This window comes from Scyliorhinus canicula, chromosome 2, assembly GCF_902713615.1.
Source record: "Scyliorhinus canicula chromosome 2, sScyCan1.1, whole genome shotgun sequence".
Taxonomy (NCBI): Eukaryota; Metazoa; Chordata; class Chondrichthyes; order Carcharhiniformes; family Scyliorhinidae; genus Scyliorhinus; species Scyliorhinus canicula.
In genome coordinates, this window is record NC_052147.1 from 226,727,829 (window position 1) to 226,744,010 (window position 16,182).

At 39.3% G+C, this 16,182-nt stretch overlaps 1 protein-coding gene and 1 long non-coding RNA gene across 5 annotated transcripts in view; one reads left to right on the top strand and one right to left on the bottom strand.

Annotated features, from left to right (window-relative positions):
- Positions 1-1,853: 1,853 nt before the first annotated feature.
- Positions 1,854-6,613, bottom strand: LOC119961990. Its single transcript, XR_005459778.1, has 3 exons — positions 6,482-6,613; positions 5,818-5,890; positions 1,854-4,352 (listed from the first exon to the last, which is right to left on the bottom strand). It is a non-coding gene; the product is annotated as an uncharacterized LOC119961990 (long non-coding RNA).
- The window catches only part of fign (fidgetin), a 71,657-nt gene continuing 62,020 nt past the window's right edge, over positions 6,546-16,182 (top strand). For 2 of the 4 annotated variants that reach the window (XR_005459777.1, XM_038789685.1), the window contains exons 1-2: positions 6,612-6,746; positions 7,636-7,772. Coding sequence is in view for 1 of the 4 variants with exons in the window: in XM_038789684.1 (XP_038645612.1) it covers positions 8,139-8,163 (25 nt within the window). In the remaining 3 variants the exon portion in view is untranslated. Of the gene's footprint in view, positions 6,747-7,635; positions 7,773-8,116; positions 8,164-16,182 lie in introns of those variants that run through there. The other 2 variants (XM_038789688.1, XM_038789684.1) reach the window with 2 other exon arrangements.

The window sequence follows — 16,182 nt, forward strand, 5'->3', positions numbered from 1 at the left end:
AGAAACAGTGTAGTTACTCTAAGTGTAAAAATGTTGATGCAATCTTGAAAGGGTCAGGTATTCTTACTTTAGTATGTATAAAACATTGCAATGGCAATACAGGACTTTGTTATGTTAAGCTGCCGCAGGCTTATCACACTGCAACTTTACGCCTATTTTAAAAGAGCATCCTCCAATGGACCATGAGATGTCCGATTCTTTTGAGTGCTTGGATAAGGCTTCTTTGGGCAAGGCAACCACATCAGGTGCTGAACTTGAACTAGGCTTGTACTGAGGTCCCAGGTTCAATGGAGTCTGCCCTAATGTAATTGAGCTTATGACTGCCTCTTCCACAGCTATCAAAGACAACAGATTTGCCAAGGTACTCCCTAAACTGCAGGCGATCCAGGACGTCAGTGGTGAAAGCATCATAAGATGCATTTGTGTATAATGCCAATCCTATTTTCTTTTCAGTTATGTGACATAGCAATGGTACCAAATTATTCTTGTATATAAGTAATCCCCTTATACTTAAAGGATTTTGAAATAGGCACCAATATACTTCTACTGAGATTTTACAGCAAGTGTCTATTAGTATCTGTGCAAGTACAATCCCATGTGTTTGTGCTGAAAATTACTTCTTTAGCTTCAAATGTGATGCACACTTTACTCCATAATAGTTGACCTGTGTACAGTAAGATAAATATGATATTTGAACAGTATAAATCCTATTGTTTAAGCAAGGTGAACTGACCTTTCTATCTTTTATGACATATTTATACATTTTTACAATGTTACGTTTGAAATGAAATTCCCAGCTGATAACAATTTGAATTCTTTCAGAATGACCAGGAGCACACATTTTCTGTTTGTTCATACTTTATTGCACAAACACCATTGAGAATTCCACAAAATGCTATTTGATCTCCAAAGGTTTGTTAAATGATTGCAGATGACTGCAGTACCTAAAAACCACTCAAAAAGAATTGGATCATTATTACTGTCCATGGTTACCCACTGATATAAATTTTCCAAATGAATGAATTATGTATTTCATGTTTTCTGTTATCAGGCTAGATGTTCTCATTTTTAAATTTGTCTAGCTCCTATAGCACTGCAATAACTAGGCCATTTAAGCACTAATTATGCCTCCACTCTTTCTTAAAATGACTAAATCAGCATCTGTTCTATAATTATCATTAGTGAATGTGTATAGGTGCCATGTACCATGTAAGAAATGACTAAGTAGGAATATTTTAAATATGAAGGTCAATAAAAGTGTACCAGTGTAATGTTAATGTAATCTTTAAACATTCTTAAGATCTGATTGAAACATAAATGAATTGAGTTTAAATGCAAGAGGCTATTTTTATGAAGGTATTTTAGATTTCTGTTTGTTCAGTTTTTGATTTTTAAGACATAATATATCAAACAACAATAACTATGTAATGAAACCGCAATTTGTCCTGTATTAATATCACATGTATTACATGTTATTGCTTGCAATAAAAACACAATGTTCAATTCTGATAATTCTTTTGATTCTTCAATTTCAAGCAAAAATGTGTAAAATGTCTGTAAGGTTCTGTGGTTTGACATCTGGGTTTATTTTTAGAATAATTTTAGCAACAATCATGCAATGTAATTAGTTAGAGTGCAAGTAACCGTATTGTGTAATGGCTATTTTTTCTTCACTAATAACGGGTTCTAGTTCAAAATTGATGCTGCATTCGTGATAAAGAGTGAAGTTTAATGTGATCATAATATTTTAATAAAGGCTAGAATGGAGAAGATATTACCACTGATTGATTGAAAGCTGATGTATTTCTCAGTTTCTTAAGAAGATTGCAAAGTATCGATAAAGTAGAATCGTTTTGCAATAAAGATATTGTAAGTACCTAGGATTTAATAGTTAAACCTGTACTTTGAAATTTAAGAAAAGATGTTCCAAAATCTGCATTTAAAATATTTTTAAAATTATTTCAAGAGATGTGGGCTTCGCTGGCTAGGCCAGCATTTATTGCCCTAATTGTCCTTGAGAAAGTGGTGGTGAGCCACCTTTTGTGATCATTACAGTTCACATGGTGTAGATGCTGTTAGGGAGGGATTTCCAGGATTTGGCCCAACGATAGTGAAGGAATAGCGATATGTTCCCAGTCAGCATGGTTTTTCTTGGAGAGGAACTTCCAGGTGGTGGTGTTCCCATACATCTGCAGCCCTTGTACTTCTTGATGATAGAGGTTGCATGTTTGGAAGGTGTAGTTGAGGGAGCCTTGGTGACTTGCTGAAGTTCAATATAAACTCATAATGATAACAATACAGAAACAAAAGCCTGTAAATTACTGAGCGGCGATCAGGATAGAATGCATGGCCATATACAAAGCAGTTGACATTGGCTTTTGATTTGTGATCGTGTCGACCATGACTTACTTGGTACCACTCTTGCATCTGAGTCACAAGATCCTAAGTTCAAGTCCCACCCCAGGGCTTGAGCACAAAAGTCAATGCTGACTCTTCAGTACGGTACCAAAGGAGTGCTACACCTTTGAAAATGCCATCTTCCAGATGAGACATTTGTCTGCTTGGGTGGATGTAAAAGATCCCACGAAACAATTTTGAATACAAGTAGGGGAGTGTCGGTATTCCCAATGTCCAAGCCAATATTTATCGTTCAATCAACATCACAAAAAACAGATGATCTGATCAGTGCCATATTGTTGTTTGTGGGAGTTTGCTGTGAGCAAATTGGTTGCCCTGTTTCTTACATGCAGTGACTAAATTTTAAAAGTACTTCATTGACTGTAAAATGCTTTAAGTCATGAAAAGTGTGATCTAAATGTAAGTCTTCTTTCATACAGTAGCTGAAATATTATCATTTACTCATGTGACAACTTTGTTCCCGAATTCACAAAGATCCATATTATTATGCAAAAGTCACAGATCACAGCAGAGGACTTTGTTAGCTGTCTCTCTCGCTGCTAGAGAGAGCTACATAACTTCCAGTGCTGAGGTGTTATGACTCCTTTTGTCACACCAGGTTTCCTAGACAATTGGTGAGTTAGCTCATCCAACAACATTTGCTTCTGGAAATCTCATAAAATAAGCTCCCATTCTGATGACACTGCCAGTTATAGTTTAATAAAGTTTAATTTGATTTTGGAAAAAAGAGTTCTATTTAGGCTGGCAACAAAACCACTTTTTTACTAAGATGATCATGGAAGTAGGAATGATGAAAGGATTGCCAAATGCAGAGAACAGCGGGGAAAAATAATAAACATAGATAATTGTAAAAGTAGAAAAGAAACATGAAACAAATGAAGCGATAATAAAAAATGATAAAACAAATGATAAGGGAAAATGGGAAGGTACAATGTGAAAACAACAAATAGAAATAAATAGGAAAGCTCAGGAAAAGGTTTTATTTAGGATTATTGTGGGTGTATTCCATTGATGTTACATTAATATGTCAGCAACGAAACCATTCCTAACACAATGAGATCTCTACAGTAGTATATTGTGATTCTTCAACCTGATTCTGGAGTCTGAGGAAGGCAGTCTTAAGTTAAAGGAAAGCAGAAAATACTGGAAATACTCAGCAGGCTAACCAGCATCTCTAGTGAGAAAACGTAAGCTGTGGCCTTTTGGATGTGCATCATTGAGAAGATAAATAGAAGGTGTTGGGGTGAGTAAATTATAGGGAGTGGGGGGGACAACTGATTGGCCAATATGAGAGAGGGGGTTAATGTGTTAAATTATTTGAAAATTACTTTATAGAAAAGTTAGGTGGTATAAAAGTAAGATACTGCAGATAAACAGAATTTTAACTTCCTCTCCCCAGCAGAAATGGGACAAAACCAGGTTCAGATTAGCACATCACCTCACCTTGGCATCATATTGCCCTGGACATTCTGCTGGGTGGTCAACGCATCCAACTGAGTTAATTGGGAGCTTAATTAATGCAAATTGGTATCTGATAATATGTATAGGACTTTGATGCAATTTAACTACTAATTTGGTGGAATATTCACCCTGGATGTCTGCTCAGTAAACCTCAGCAAATCTGCAGAATTGGCCTTTCTGGATAAATGCTAAAATTATTATTTGTGAACCCAGGGGGAGAGGAAGTATCTCTCAGCTCCACAATGATAATGTGGCTCACCGCCACCTTGGCTGGACCCTTTCCCTTATAACACCCCTACCCCCCACGCCTGCCAACCAATCTTTTACACAACCAAATTAATCTGTAGGATTGCCGGATATTATTATAGCCTTTGAGGTGCAATAGGCTGTCCATTTGCGCGTTGCCTTGGCTCTCAAATCTCTTTAGGACTTTCAGGTAGCTAGCTGGCACCTTCTGCTGTGTTAAAATGTCCCTGCAGAAAGAACAAACGAACGTGAAAAAAGTGGGCTGCGGATCGTTAAAAAGACATTGCTAAAATAATTCAGAGTGTCCGGCGACATATGAGATATTAATTTGTGAAGCTCTCCCTTTCTCATTCTGGCCTCCATCTGTAGCCATTAACATTGTCCCAATGAAGCTCATTGCAAAGTTCAAGATCAGGACCTCATCTTTCTCGGCATTCTGCGTAGACACTGACTTGACTAACTTCGGAACTTTGCTCCCTGCTTCATTTTCTTCACAACGCTTGATTATGGGAGGGTCTATCACTATGCAGAAGGGAAGGCATCCTCCATCCAAGCACTGTGATTGGCCCACATTATTATTTTTCTTTTCGTACAACTAGTCGATGCACCATGTTTTATTAAACATGTTTAAATGTCACATCTGCTGCATTTAAAGGGTTATTTATTGTCTCGTTAATTTCTAGATTTTCCCTTCTACATGGACCTCTTTTCAACCTTCCATCATTTGGGCATTATTTTGCCCATTCGCTCTCTCTCCAATTTTTCCTCCACTTTCTGTTCTCGAAAATTCCAAAATGGTTATTTATTTCTTAGTATTCAGACTGAGGCAAATGTTATAACATGCCCCGTTATAACACACCCGAAATGTTATAATTTGCTTTTACTCTTTAACAGATGCTTTTTGAACTGCTGCCGAGCTCCCCCCCCCCCCCCCGGATTTCCAGCACTTACAGTTTTCCTTTTCATTTTAAAGTGTCCTTGCCCTGGAGTGCAAAAGTTGATGATTCAAATGTTACATTTTAAATAAAATGTTCCTTTTACAGAGCAAGTGCAAACATTTCTTGGCACTTTCATGATATAAATAGCGTATCCTATGTGATGCTCATGAACTCAACTTTATGAAATACACCTATGAATTTAGTGCCTGTAACACTCAATCTGGCCGCGTTGATTAATGTACTATTATATGTACATTATACAATGAACTAAAGGGTATCTTATGAGGAACAATTACAGTTGCAATTTCAGTCTAGCAGTAGTCCAGCTGGATTTTAATTGCACAATTGACAATGGATTTGTATGTTTTATTTTTGAATCACAAAGGGCTTGCTTCATTTTCCCTCCAAACATCTTACCAGATTTTGTAGGCACGTACTGACGTTGTTGTAATTTTTTAAAAATCGTTCTAAACCATTATAATATATAATCTTTTGAATAACTTGTTGAATTTGCAAATAGAAAATGCTAGAAATGCATTATTTCAACAACATTTCTGTTCTGACTTTAAGTATCAAACATTTTCCGCTTAACCACAGTCAAGATTTACTGTGATATACTACAAATGTTAGATGAACTGAACCACTGGAGAAGAAGTGGGGACAGTTCAAATTTCTGAGCTGAACGGTGACAAGTAACAGTGTAAAGAAGGATATTTTAATTATTCGCCACAGTGATTGACTCTCCAGCCTGTACCTTTACCGTAGTGTTTTGTCCGGCTTCATTGTGTACAGAACATGTTAGAAATACTCAGCGGGTCAGGCAACATCTGTGGAGGGAGAGAGAGAAACAGAATTTAACTCCCAGGTCAAAAACCTTTCATCAGTGCCAGCATATCCAGTTTTGTGTCAGATTTCCAGCATGCGCGGTATTTTCACCTAATTTTCGTTTTGTATCATCAAAGGACGAGGGCAAGCTCACAACTTGGTCAAAATAGGTCTGTCGATGAAAAAACTCAATTCGAAACTTGAACCAAGTTGGATGCACAATGTACTGGGCTCAGAGCGGTTTGTTGAAATGAAGTCGGTGTTTTTAAAAAATGTGCTCATTAAGAGGGGTAGTGAGCACCAACATTAAAACAGAGCACGGGTTCAAGGAGGCGAAGGAGAGAGAAGAAGAGCGTTCTCATCGCAGCCATGCACTGTGTGTCCGAATAGCACCCTTGAGGTGGAAGTTGTGGGGTTCAAGCCCCCACCCCAGAACTTTGGGGCTGACCCCCCCCCCCCCCGGCCAAATGCAGAGATTTGCAAAGGAGACGTTGCAACAAAGGGATCCTGTTCGGGAGCGGGCGACTCTCCCGCAGTTTATCAGAGTAAAATGCTGAATGGATGAAGGAAGGAATGAATGAATGAATGAATACCCTGTTGTTTCACTGCTTGCTGTGTTTGAAATTGCCTCTCAGGCTTTGACGCATGCGTGTCCCTCTCCTCGGCCCAGGCAGCTGTTTTGGGTCCGAATTCCAACATGGCAGTCTCCCGAGCGCACTGGTTTGAAAACTTGGAATGATTTCAAATCCTTGTCACCCTCACTTAACCCGAGCTCCCGTTTACCCAGTCAGAGAAACACACACGCACACGGGCTCGATGTTTCGAACTTCCGCGGCAACCCTCTGAGCAAAATCCCAGGTAAGGAGCTGAATCCGTCCCCCCCCCCCCCCCTGCCCCGAACGGCAGCAACATTCCCATCTGTAATCCGGTAAAATCGAAGCGATCGCGGGGAGATTAGGGACATGGGAGAGGGAGGGAGAGGGTGAGAGAGAGAGAACCCCGGCGCCTGACTTCCCCAATGATCACTGGCATTCCCTGTGTCCCTACACTGGACACAGGGCAAAACAAAGGAAGTCGGGGACTTTTCCTTAAAGTAAGCGGGTTAATTGCAATAGTGAGGTTTCAGGAGTTCACCACAGCACTAACCCCCCCCCCCCCCCCCCTCTCTCTCTCCCCTCCCCACACCCCCTCTCCCCTCCCCACACCCCCTCTCCCCTCCCCACACACCTCCCCCCCCCCTCCTCTCCCCTCCCCTCCCCACACACCTCCCCCCTCCTCTCCCCTCCCCACACACCTCCCCCCCTCCACTCTCCCCCCTCCCCCCATCTCTCCCCCCCTCCCCCATCTCCCCCCCCTCCCCCCATCTCTCCCCCCTCCCCCCATCTCTCCCCCCCCCCTCCATGTGCATGTTCTCTCCCCATTGGAGCTGAGTAGAGTTATTCTGCTGTCGAGCCGGGCAGCGGGGGGGGGGGGGGGGCGCGTTGCAAGCCCGCTTCGCTGAGGGCAGCAACTTCTGAGCAGAGCATAAGGAGTGTAAATAAAGGCAGATCTCCTTGTAACCCGGCGTGGTTTAACTCGTGATTTCCCCACTCTCTCTCTCCCCCCACCCTTTAGATTTTATTCCACCCCCCACCGAAAAGGCAACCCCTCTCCCCCCCCCACCCCCACAAAGTGTCAGAAGCCGAGGCTTGAAGCTGCGCTGTAACTGTTGGGGAGATGCAGAGATAACCACATCATCTCTTTTCAGGCTGCAAAGGAAGCATGGTGGGCGGATTGTGCTGTGGAAGAGAGGAGAGAGAGAGCGAGATGTATAATCTAATGATATATACAGTACAGTGATCCTATTACAGTCCTCCCCGGAGCTTCTTGTTAGTTTCCATGGAAGTGAGTGAAATTGACAGCGACTTGGATTCGTGATCATGTGCCTGTATTTTATGTGTGTGTGTGCGGTGCTCTCTGTCTCTCTCGTCTCACATCCTTTTTTTTTGTTGATGTCCCTTCTTCCTCCTCCTCCTCCCCCCCTCCCCCCCCCCCCACCCCCACTAATTATATACATGTAGGTTAAATGAATACCTGAGAAAGGGCCCACGTTTCAGCTGTGAAATTTGATAGCTGAGAGAGAGAGGGGTGGGTGGGGAGGGGAGACTGGGGGGGGGGGGGGGGGGCGGGGGAGGTGAGGGTTGGAAAGTAGCACATGAAAACCCAACCGTCGGAATTCTGAATGTGAATCCAATTGTGCGGTTGGGAGAAATGATCAGTAGCGCCAGTGTTTATGGTATGTTGTTGCTGTTGTTGTTGTTGCATTTTGTCATTTGCAAAGCACCCGAGTGCCTCCCCCCCCCCCTTTTTTTTAAGATGTTGAATGTGCACGATTTATAATTTGGAGCTTTAAAGATTCTTCCGATCTCACGCTCGAGCTGTAATATATATTCATAGCGGATTTGGCAGTGCTTGCGCCCAGGATGCGGTGGAGAGGCTATCGCGTTTATAAATTTTAAATCGGGGGCACCGACAACTGATGAGAGCTGGTATTTGACGGGGAATGCGATTTTTTTTTTTTGCGATTGGTATTCATTAGTGGAAAATTCACAGCGAGCGGCCGGCAGCCCCAACAGCAGGTTCGGGTTAGCCAACGGGTTGCCTGTTACTTAACAATCATATATATATATGATTTAGGATTTATTTTTAATACCGCCTGCGCCATTTGTTCAAAACAGTCATTGCCAACAACAAACACATGTGAGCTGAGTCGGGGTAACCAATGCTTCTTCTTTTCCCAAGGATGTTTTATGTGAATTTGGATGTCATTTCATTGCAGTGTGTGGATACAGATGTGTGTGCACAGCCCGAGCAAGCCCATAGTGGTTTGAGTTAGACAGGGGGAATATATAAAATGTTCCGCCAATTAATTGCTGGAAAGTCAGGAATTGATGATGGTAATAAAGACCTTACGCTGCTAGGTATGTGTAGCGAGGTCTGATTTTTAACACGTGAGTTTGTTTTAACGAGACATTTACAGGAATCCTTTGGAATCAATAGCACCGCCACTTTATTTTGGCGTGAAAGACTTTTCTGGCGAACTGAGACTCGAAATACTTCCGATTTTCTCTTGGTCCACCAACCTGTGAAGACTTGTCAGGGTCATTTTGTGTGTGTGTGTCTCGAGGTAGTCAATGAATGGAAGTCCTTCAGTTGCATCACGTAAACACCAGTGAAGTGTATTTCCACACACACTGATGATGACAGTTGTCTATCCCGACCGACCGACCCCCTTCCACATCCAGGACAGTGAGCCCTCGTAGCCACATGCAAAACGTGGCATTTAAATCAGTATGCGGAAAGGTTCCGGGAACTTCGCTCAAGTATTTTGCATGCCAGCGAATTTCCGTGGCGCAAATACTCAGGGGTGTAGACCACATCCCAGCTGCATACATGGCAGAGTTATTCAAGTTCCCATCTGTTTAGAAAACTAAATAAAACGTCTAATTAACACACAATTCATTTCAACAAGGGGCTAAACATGAGCACAGATATCGAGAATCCCTCGTTAGCAAAGTTTGAATTTATTGAAATGTTCAGTAGCAGGAGGATATTGCACCTTATTGAACACTGACTGCATTGTTTGTGCATCTATGTGTGGAACAGAATGAAGGAAGAACTTGCATTTAGACAGAAATATAAACAGTTGGCCACACTTGTAACCTTCACCACATCTTAAAGCGTAATTATTTTGAACTTTGTTTAGAAATTGTTTATTTTCGGTGTGTGTGTGCCTGTGTATTTGGTTGTTTATTAGTTAAGCAGTAAAGATAATGAATATTTAAGTAGGTATGATCCTCTGCATTTGTTCTGTACTAGTCACAAGCGTAATGCATTTTACAATATCTGTAAGTAAGACTGCTGAAGTAAAATACCATCAACCTCAGCTTGTCAGCTGTAAGCAAATATGTTAAGTGTTGTGTTTGTGCTTTAGATTAGAAAGAAGAGACCCAGGGGAGCTAGCATCATGCAAATATAACAAATCCCATTTCTAATATGCATGATGTTCACCCTTCAAGCAGCTGGATATGTTTTCTTTGTGTTATTTCTGTGAGTGCTGACAATTTTTGCACAGATCTAGGTTGGGCTACATTATAAAGTGAAACCAGCTGTCTGTCGCTGCTCTGAGGGATGTGTTTGCTCTGCTGCGAAGATGAAGGACCACAAATCCTTGACACACTTCCCTGACATGATCAACATTCAGCTGCTGAGATTGTCTGCTTGGTCAATTTTTTTTTGTTCTGACTGACAGCATGCAGCACAAACAAATTAAAGGAAAAAGTTTGAGCGCAAATGCAATGCTTTCTTTTTTTTTCCTTCTGTGGAATCTCTGCGATTCTGTTTGAAGCATCAGGACGGGCTCCTCAAAGTACATTTCATCAGTGAAATATTCACCCTAGTAAGGGAGGAGGAAGCAGAAAGAGATTTCTTTCCAAATAATTAAGGCACTAGCACAGGAGTAAGGAGCAGAATTTTGTATGTTGCCTATTAGTTGCTTACTTTACAGATTAAAACAAAAAAGATCTATTCATGGCAGAAAGTGGGGTCTGGATTGTTTGCGTGCAATTTGGGAATTGGCTGGAACAGCCAATCCCCAATGGGGAAAAAAGGGAGGTTTAGTGGTAATGCTTTTAATCTGGACTTGTAGAGGATTCATGAGCATCCATAGATTTACACTAGTAATTATCATATCCCAAGTGGCAAAGGAAGGCATTTGCCTAAAAACTGATGTCTTCATTACAGTGTTTACATTTTAATTGAGCAGATTACAGTTTCTGGCAGTGTTTCAGTGTGGATGAGGTATAACTTTTAAAATAATCAAGATAAACTTTTCAGCAAAATAAAAATCTTGACTTCAGTTATAACTTAATAACAAATATCTAATGGGAGTGAGGGGATATTGACTTTGGAAAAATCTTCAAGTTCTTATATCCAAGCAGTGTGATTTTCAGATTCTATTGTTTATATTTCAATATTCTGCACTGTTCCCATTTTGCTGTCCAGTGAATGCTTTATACATCCAGGCCCTGAAGCATTGTGTGGCTATGTACTTGGCAGTGTGCCAGACATTGACTGCAAGAGCCTTGGTACCTGAGAGCTTATCGGTTCTCTGGTCTGTAAAAATGTGATGAAAATGTTGGTGAACTGCCATGAAGGTTTAGGGAATGTCGGAAAAAGGTCCGTGTAATCAGATTCTAACTCCAGCCTGAGATACCCTGCACTGGAAATAACTGCCCATTGACCAGAAGTGCGCTGGTAGAAAGTCTGCTTGCTGACCAGTGCATTAGTACATCAGTGATTTGTTGCGGTGACCACAGATTGCTTTGGTAACGTGGTCACTATTTATGCAAATACTGTATATAATACTAACTTTTTAAATGAGATATAGAAACACACGTGAAAGAATTGCAAAATTAATCCGATGCCAGAGTGAAATAACGTGGCGATTACCTCAGTAGCTAAATGCTAAGCCAGAACTGTTTTTGGCCACAATAATTCACCTCTATATCAGCAAAGTGTGAATTCATTTGGTCGAAAAACATCAAAGTAGAAAATTCCTTTCTGTTTTAATTAATGGCACTGCTGCTAGGATTCTTTACTTTCCTTAAACCCTGACAGTCAGCTTCAGAGAAAGTTCAAAGTATGTTCAAATTCTGAACCCAGTATTTTTTTTCCAGCTGAAGTGATTTTAGTTCAAGGTTACACTGTTATTGCATGATCATTTTTTTTCTTCCAGTTCCTTTGCCATGTTCGATAACAAAAGCATTTAGGAATTTTATTGTCCGTCTGTTTTTAGAAACATATTTGTCACTCCAGTATTTCATTACAAAAATTGTTCTCTTTTAAAATTCATTGTTTTGCTGTCCGTGACAATAATGGGTGTTTAATTACTCAATAAGAGATTCCATTTTTACTGCAGGCTAGACAAACGGTATTGATTTTTTACTTTGCTGCAATATGAAACTGAAAAACACAATTACAATTCTTTGCCTTGTGAAGTGCATTAGTTCTGGTGAAAATCAGACCTTCTAATTACAGAAACCTACCAGCTGAGACTGTAAAGACATTTATTCACAATACATTTTTTGTGTGCATATTTACAAATGTTTTCTAAAATATTTGGCAATGATAGTTTTCCTACAGTTGTATTTACTGATATGATCCTTACCAAAATTGGTTTTAAATTCTACAGTTCCAGTAGTTCTGCATTGCAAATTCTTTAAAAATCGACTTTCATAGTTTTTAGATTTTAATGAGACCGCAACCATAATTATACTAACATTATTTCACTACATTTGGCTCAAGAATGACAATATGGAGTTTATGCTTATTTTTCCACCGATTTCTCACTAATTTTCTCCATTACATTCCTTTCCGGAAAGCATTGAATTCTAGTTGGAGTGTGTATACACAGGTACCAGTTACCCTCCAGTCCCCTATCCAGGTAGCCGTTATTGACATGTGAGCCTTGACAGTATGTGTTTGGAGGCTTTTTATCGGCCGTACATGCACCCACTCTCAACAGAAATCATTGGATTAAGAGTATGAACCATGGCTGTTTTATTCCCTCCCTAACCCTGAGGTGGTGTAGCCAATATGATGCTTTAGCACCTTTGGTGGAGAATTAATTTAGCATAGACTGGTCTTGAACCCAGAACCATCCAGGTTGGTCCAGTTGTTGCTCACTGAATTGGCCTATTAAATTGTCAGGGACCTTTAACTTTCGTTTCGCTTAAATTTAATTTCAGTAACAATTGATGGAATAATTTTTGCTCTTAAAATATGAGGATACAGAATAATAAAAGAAAATTATAAGTCAGAAATATGTGGTATAAATAGAATGTGAACAAAATTGGGTTAATATATAACCCTGGTATTCTGTGAAATAAGTGCTTTGGATCATGTAAAGTTAAGTAGGGCAGAGCCCTATGACTTTAAATTGTGTTCAAATTTTAGATTTGAAATAGTAACAATGAACACGCAATTGTAGCCATGATAAATTTCATTGCACATTTGGATGGTGTAAAATTTGGATAGCAGGTTTAATTTTACTTAATTAGATTAGCAGTGTAACAATGGCATGCTTTACTCTGCGTGAATAGAAGTAATAATAAAAGTGCAATGTGTTGTCAAGTTGTATTTAATCACTGATCGAATTAAGAAATGTTATGTTTTCTTAACATGGTTTTGTCACAATTGGAAATAGAAAATGTTCTGGTGGTTAATGTGCAGTACATAAAAGCAATATGATTGTGGGTAAAATAGCTCAGTGGCATTACTTCTTTTCAGGAAGGTATGTCCCATCACAGCTACTTTTTAGTAACTTTAATACTGTTTGCCTCCGCATTGTCTATGTTCTTCTTGGCCATAGCATACATTAGTTGCCTCGTTCACCTTTGTTCACAGCAGACTTGTGAAATGACCTCTTATTTGAGTGACTGTCAATAACAAATTGCAGCATCTTCTCCATTCAGACCAAGAGTACTGTGGCTGCTAAAGACTTCTTCAAACCAATAAATGGCTGTAACATCCACTTAATTTTTTAATTAAACTTTAAAGCTTGGAAACTTAATTACTATTTAATACTAGGCAATTAAAGTGTGTGGTCAGGGCTGTCTATATAAAACGCATCAATTTGAACCTGCCATTTGATTAATAGCCTTGCCGATGTAGAAAGTGCACCACAAAAGAGAGCTGCAATAGGGTCATATCTTTAATAGCTGTATAAAGTGCATTTTAGCTGTTATTCTCTGCAACAATTGACTCAAAAATAATATATTACATAGGTTCCATTATCTGCTTTATAAGCGGAAGCAGTTTTGTTTTGAATTCAGATTAATTTTAACACTAATTTATTATATGGTTAAAATATGCAGAGAGGTGTAGAATTTTTAGATTACAAAAGCTTTGTGATATTCAAGGTAGTCATAAAAATTATTCGTTAATAACTGTCCACTGCACTGATTGGTTTCTTCAGATTGTTTATAAAAAAAACACCTCCCATTTGCTCCAAATTCTACATGCATTTGCTTGTAATATTCATTGTTTTTACAAGATCAAAGTAAACTTACTAGTGCCATATTCATGACATTCTCTGTACTCTTATGTATATAATACATCTGAAGCAGAAGTATCTCAAATACGCAAACATAAAATTAAACATTTTCATGTGAGTAAGAAAGAAAGCATGATTGAACAATTTGCAAAAGCAAAATTGATAGGTTGGCACAATGGACATTTTTGAAGGATTAAAAGTTTGACCTATTTTCACTTCCTCATGTAATTGTTTCTATTCTTTAACATTTATTTTCATTTTATTAGTTTATTTATGTGACCATAATAACTAATGAGTGAGAAAACTAAGGTATTCTGTATTTTGCATTAACAAAGCATTAGCTGCATATTCGCCATTATGATATTCATTAGCATACTGCAGGGTTCCATATTAATACAGTAATTGGTATTTGCTATATTTATTTTCCATGTAGAGCATTACAAAGTCACCAGTAGTCACTAATAGAAGATCAAACTTAGCTGGTATGTTTTACCATTGTATTAGACCTGGAATGATTTAGTTCACATTATTTCAGTAGCCACTTTTTGCAGTGTATCGGGTCCATCTCCACAAAGACAGCTGCTTGGATTTCTCTGCTCCACTGTCTTATGCTGGCAGTGGAAACTCGATCTACAAACACTTTCATGAATAAGGGAATCCAATTCTTAGATATTGTAATAAAGCATGGATTAAACTGCAGAATTTTAAAGCAAATTTTATTTGCTAAACACCAGGAATAATTGGTTATTTTGGGTCTGTTATGACTTGTCATTTATTCAAGTGCAAATGTCGAGTTGTGACCCATCTGCTTTCCTCTTTACCACGGCGAGTTTAGGATTAGGGGACGACCCTCTTCTGTGTCGTTGTAAGCAGTGCTATTAATCACATCCAGTTTCTATACAGAAGATGCAGTCAAATCCTGTTACTCCTCTACTTCAGCAGCAGAAACCTTGATTCAGGTTTCAACAGAATGTATGTTAGGCAGTATTGACCTGTGTTTCTGTTTAAACTAGGGTCTTATGATATGATCTTTTTATTGCTACAATAATCACTTAAAACCAACCAACATATACAGGATTATGATATGGTGGCATTCCATTAGTCCTGCCATTTAGAGAAAATGGGACTGTTTATGCATGGGTGAAATGGCCTTGTCACAGGTGTCATAACCACTTTTGCTGCCAGTTTATCCTGATTAGCAGAATTATTAAGGTTTAATATTTTCACAATAAGGAATATAGATTGCAGTGAACATGTGAGGTTTATATAATCTAATCCTGTGAATGGAGGGGGGGGGGGGGGGGGGGGGTTGGTAGTAATGTGGTTACATCTCCAGTTTGATTTATCTTTATTTTTTGTTCCATCAGTGAAAGGTCACATCTGCATAAAATTAAGTTCAAAATATTCACCAGATGCAATTAATTGAGAATTTTAAACAGCAATATAAAACAGTTTTCAGTAATTAATGAACATACTTCACAGTCAACATAATCCAATGACCAGCATTGAGATGTAAGCTTCTACTTTATCAAAAAAAGTCAGCGAAAGGGTTAACAGTGCTTAATTTAAAATGTATGTAGCATTGAGGTGTGAAGCAAATTTTGAAACAAAAATTGGCCAACTTTCATTGAAACTGCAATATAGAATGCTGATTTGCATAGTTATTGAACACTAGAATATTTTGTAATCAGAAGTTCAATTTTAAACCAGTGTTTGTAATCACAGCTAGAATTTTAATGTGCTGGAATGAATGAATAGCCACATAACAATCTAATAGCTATATGGCAGAGGTGACATGACTGCATAGCGTACCAATGTGATGTGCCATAGATGGTAAGGAAATGGTTCATGTCTGCTGTTCATTACAGGACCAGTCCCTGATCTTTGCTGGTACACTGGGAAAAGGATTGGGTTGAGGCCAAAAGGTTTCATCAGGATGATAAAGGGAATGCTTGGGGAGTGAGTCCCCCTGATCACTCCTGCACACAGCCCAATGGCCAGTTATGGAGCAAGATTAACAAAAGCATTTAAATGGCTGACCTCCTTATTGGCTCAGCTGTGGATTCATGTGCATTGTGTGGGAAAAACTAAAAAGTGACTAAGAGTTAAGGCGTTGGAACAAAACATCTAACGATTGGTCCTTTTTATATTATATAGCTTTTCCTAAACTATGCATCCTGTTTTGGCCGAAGGATAATC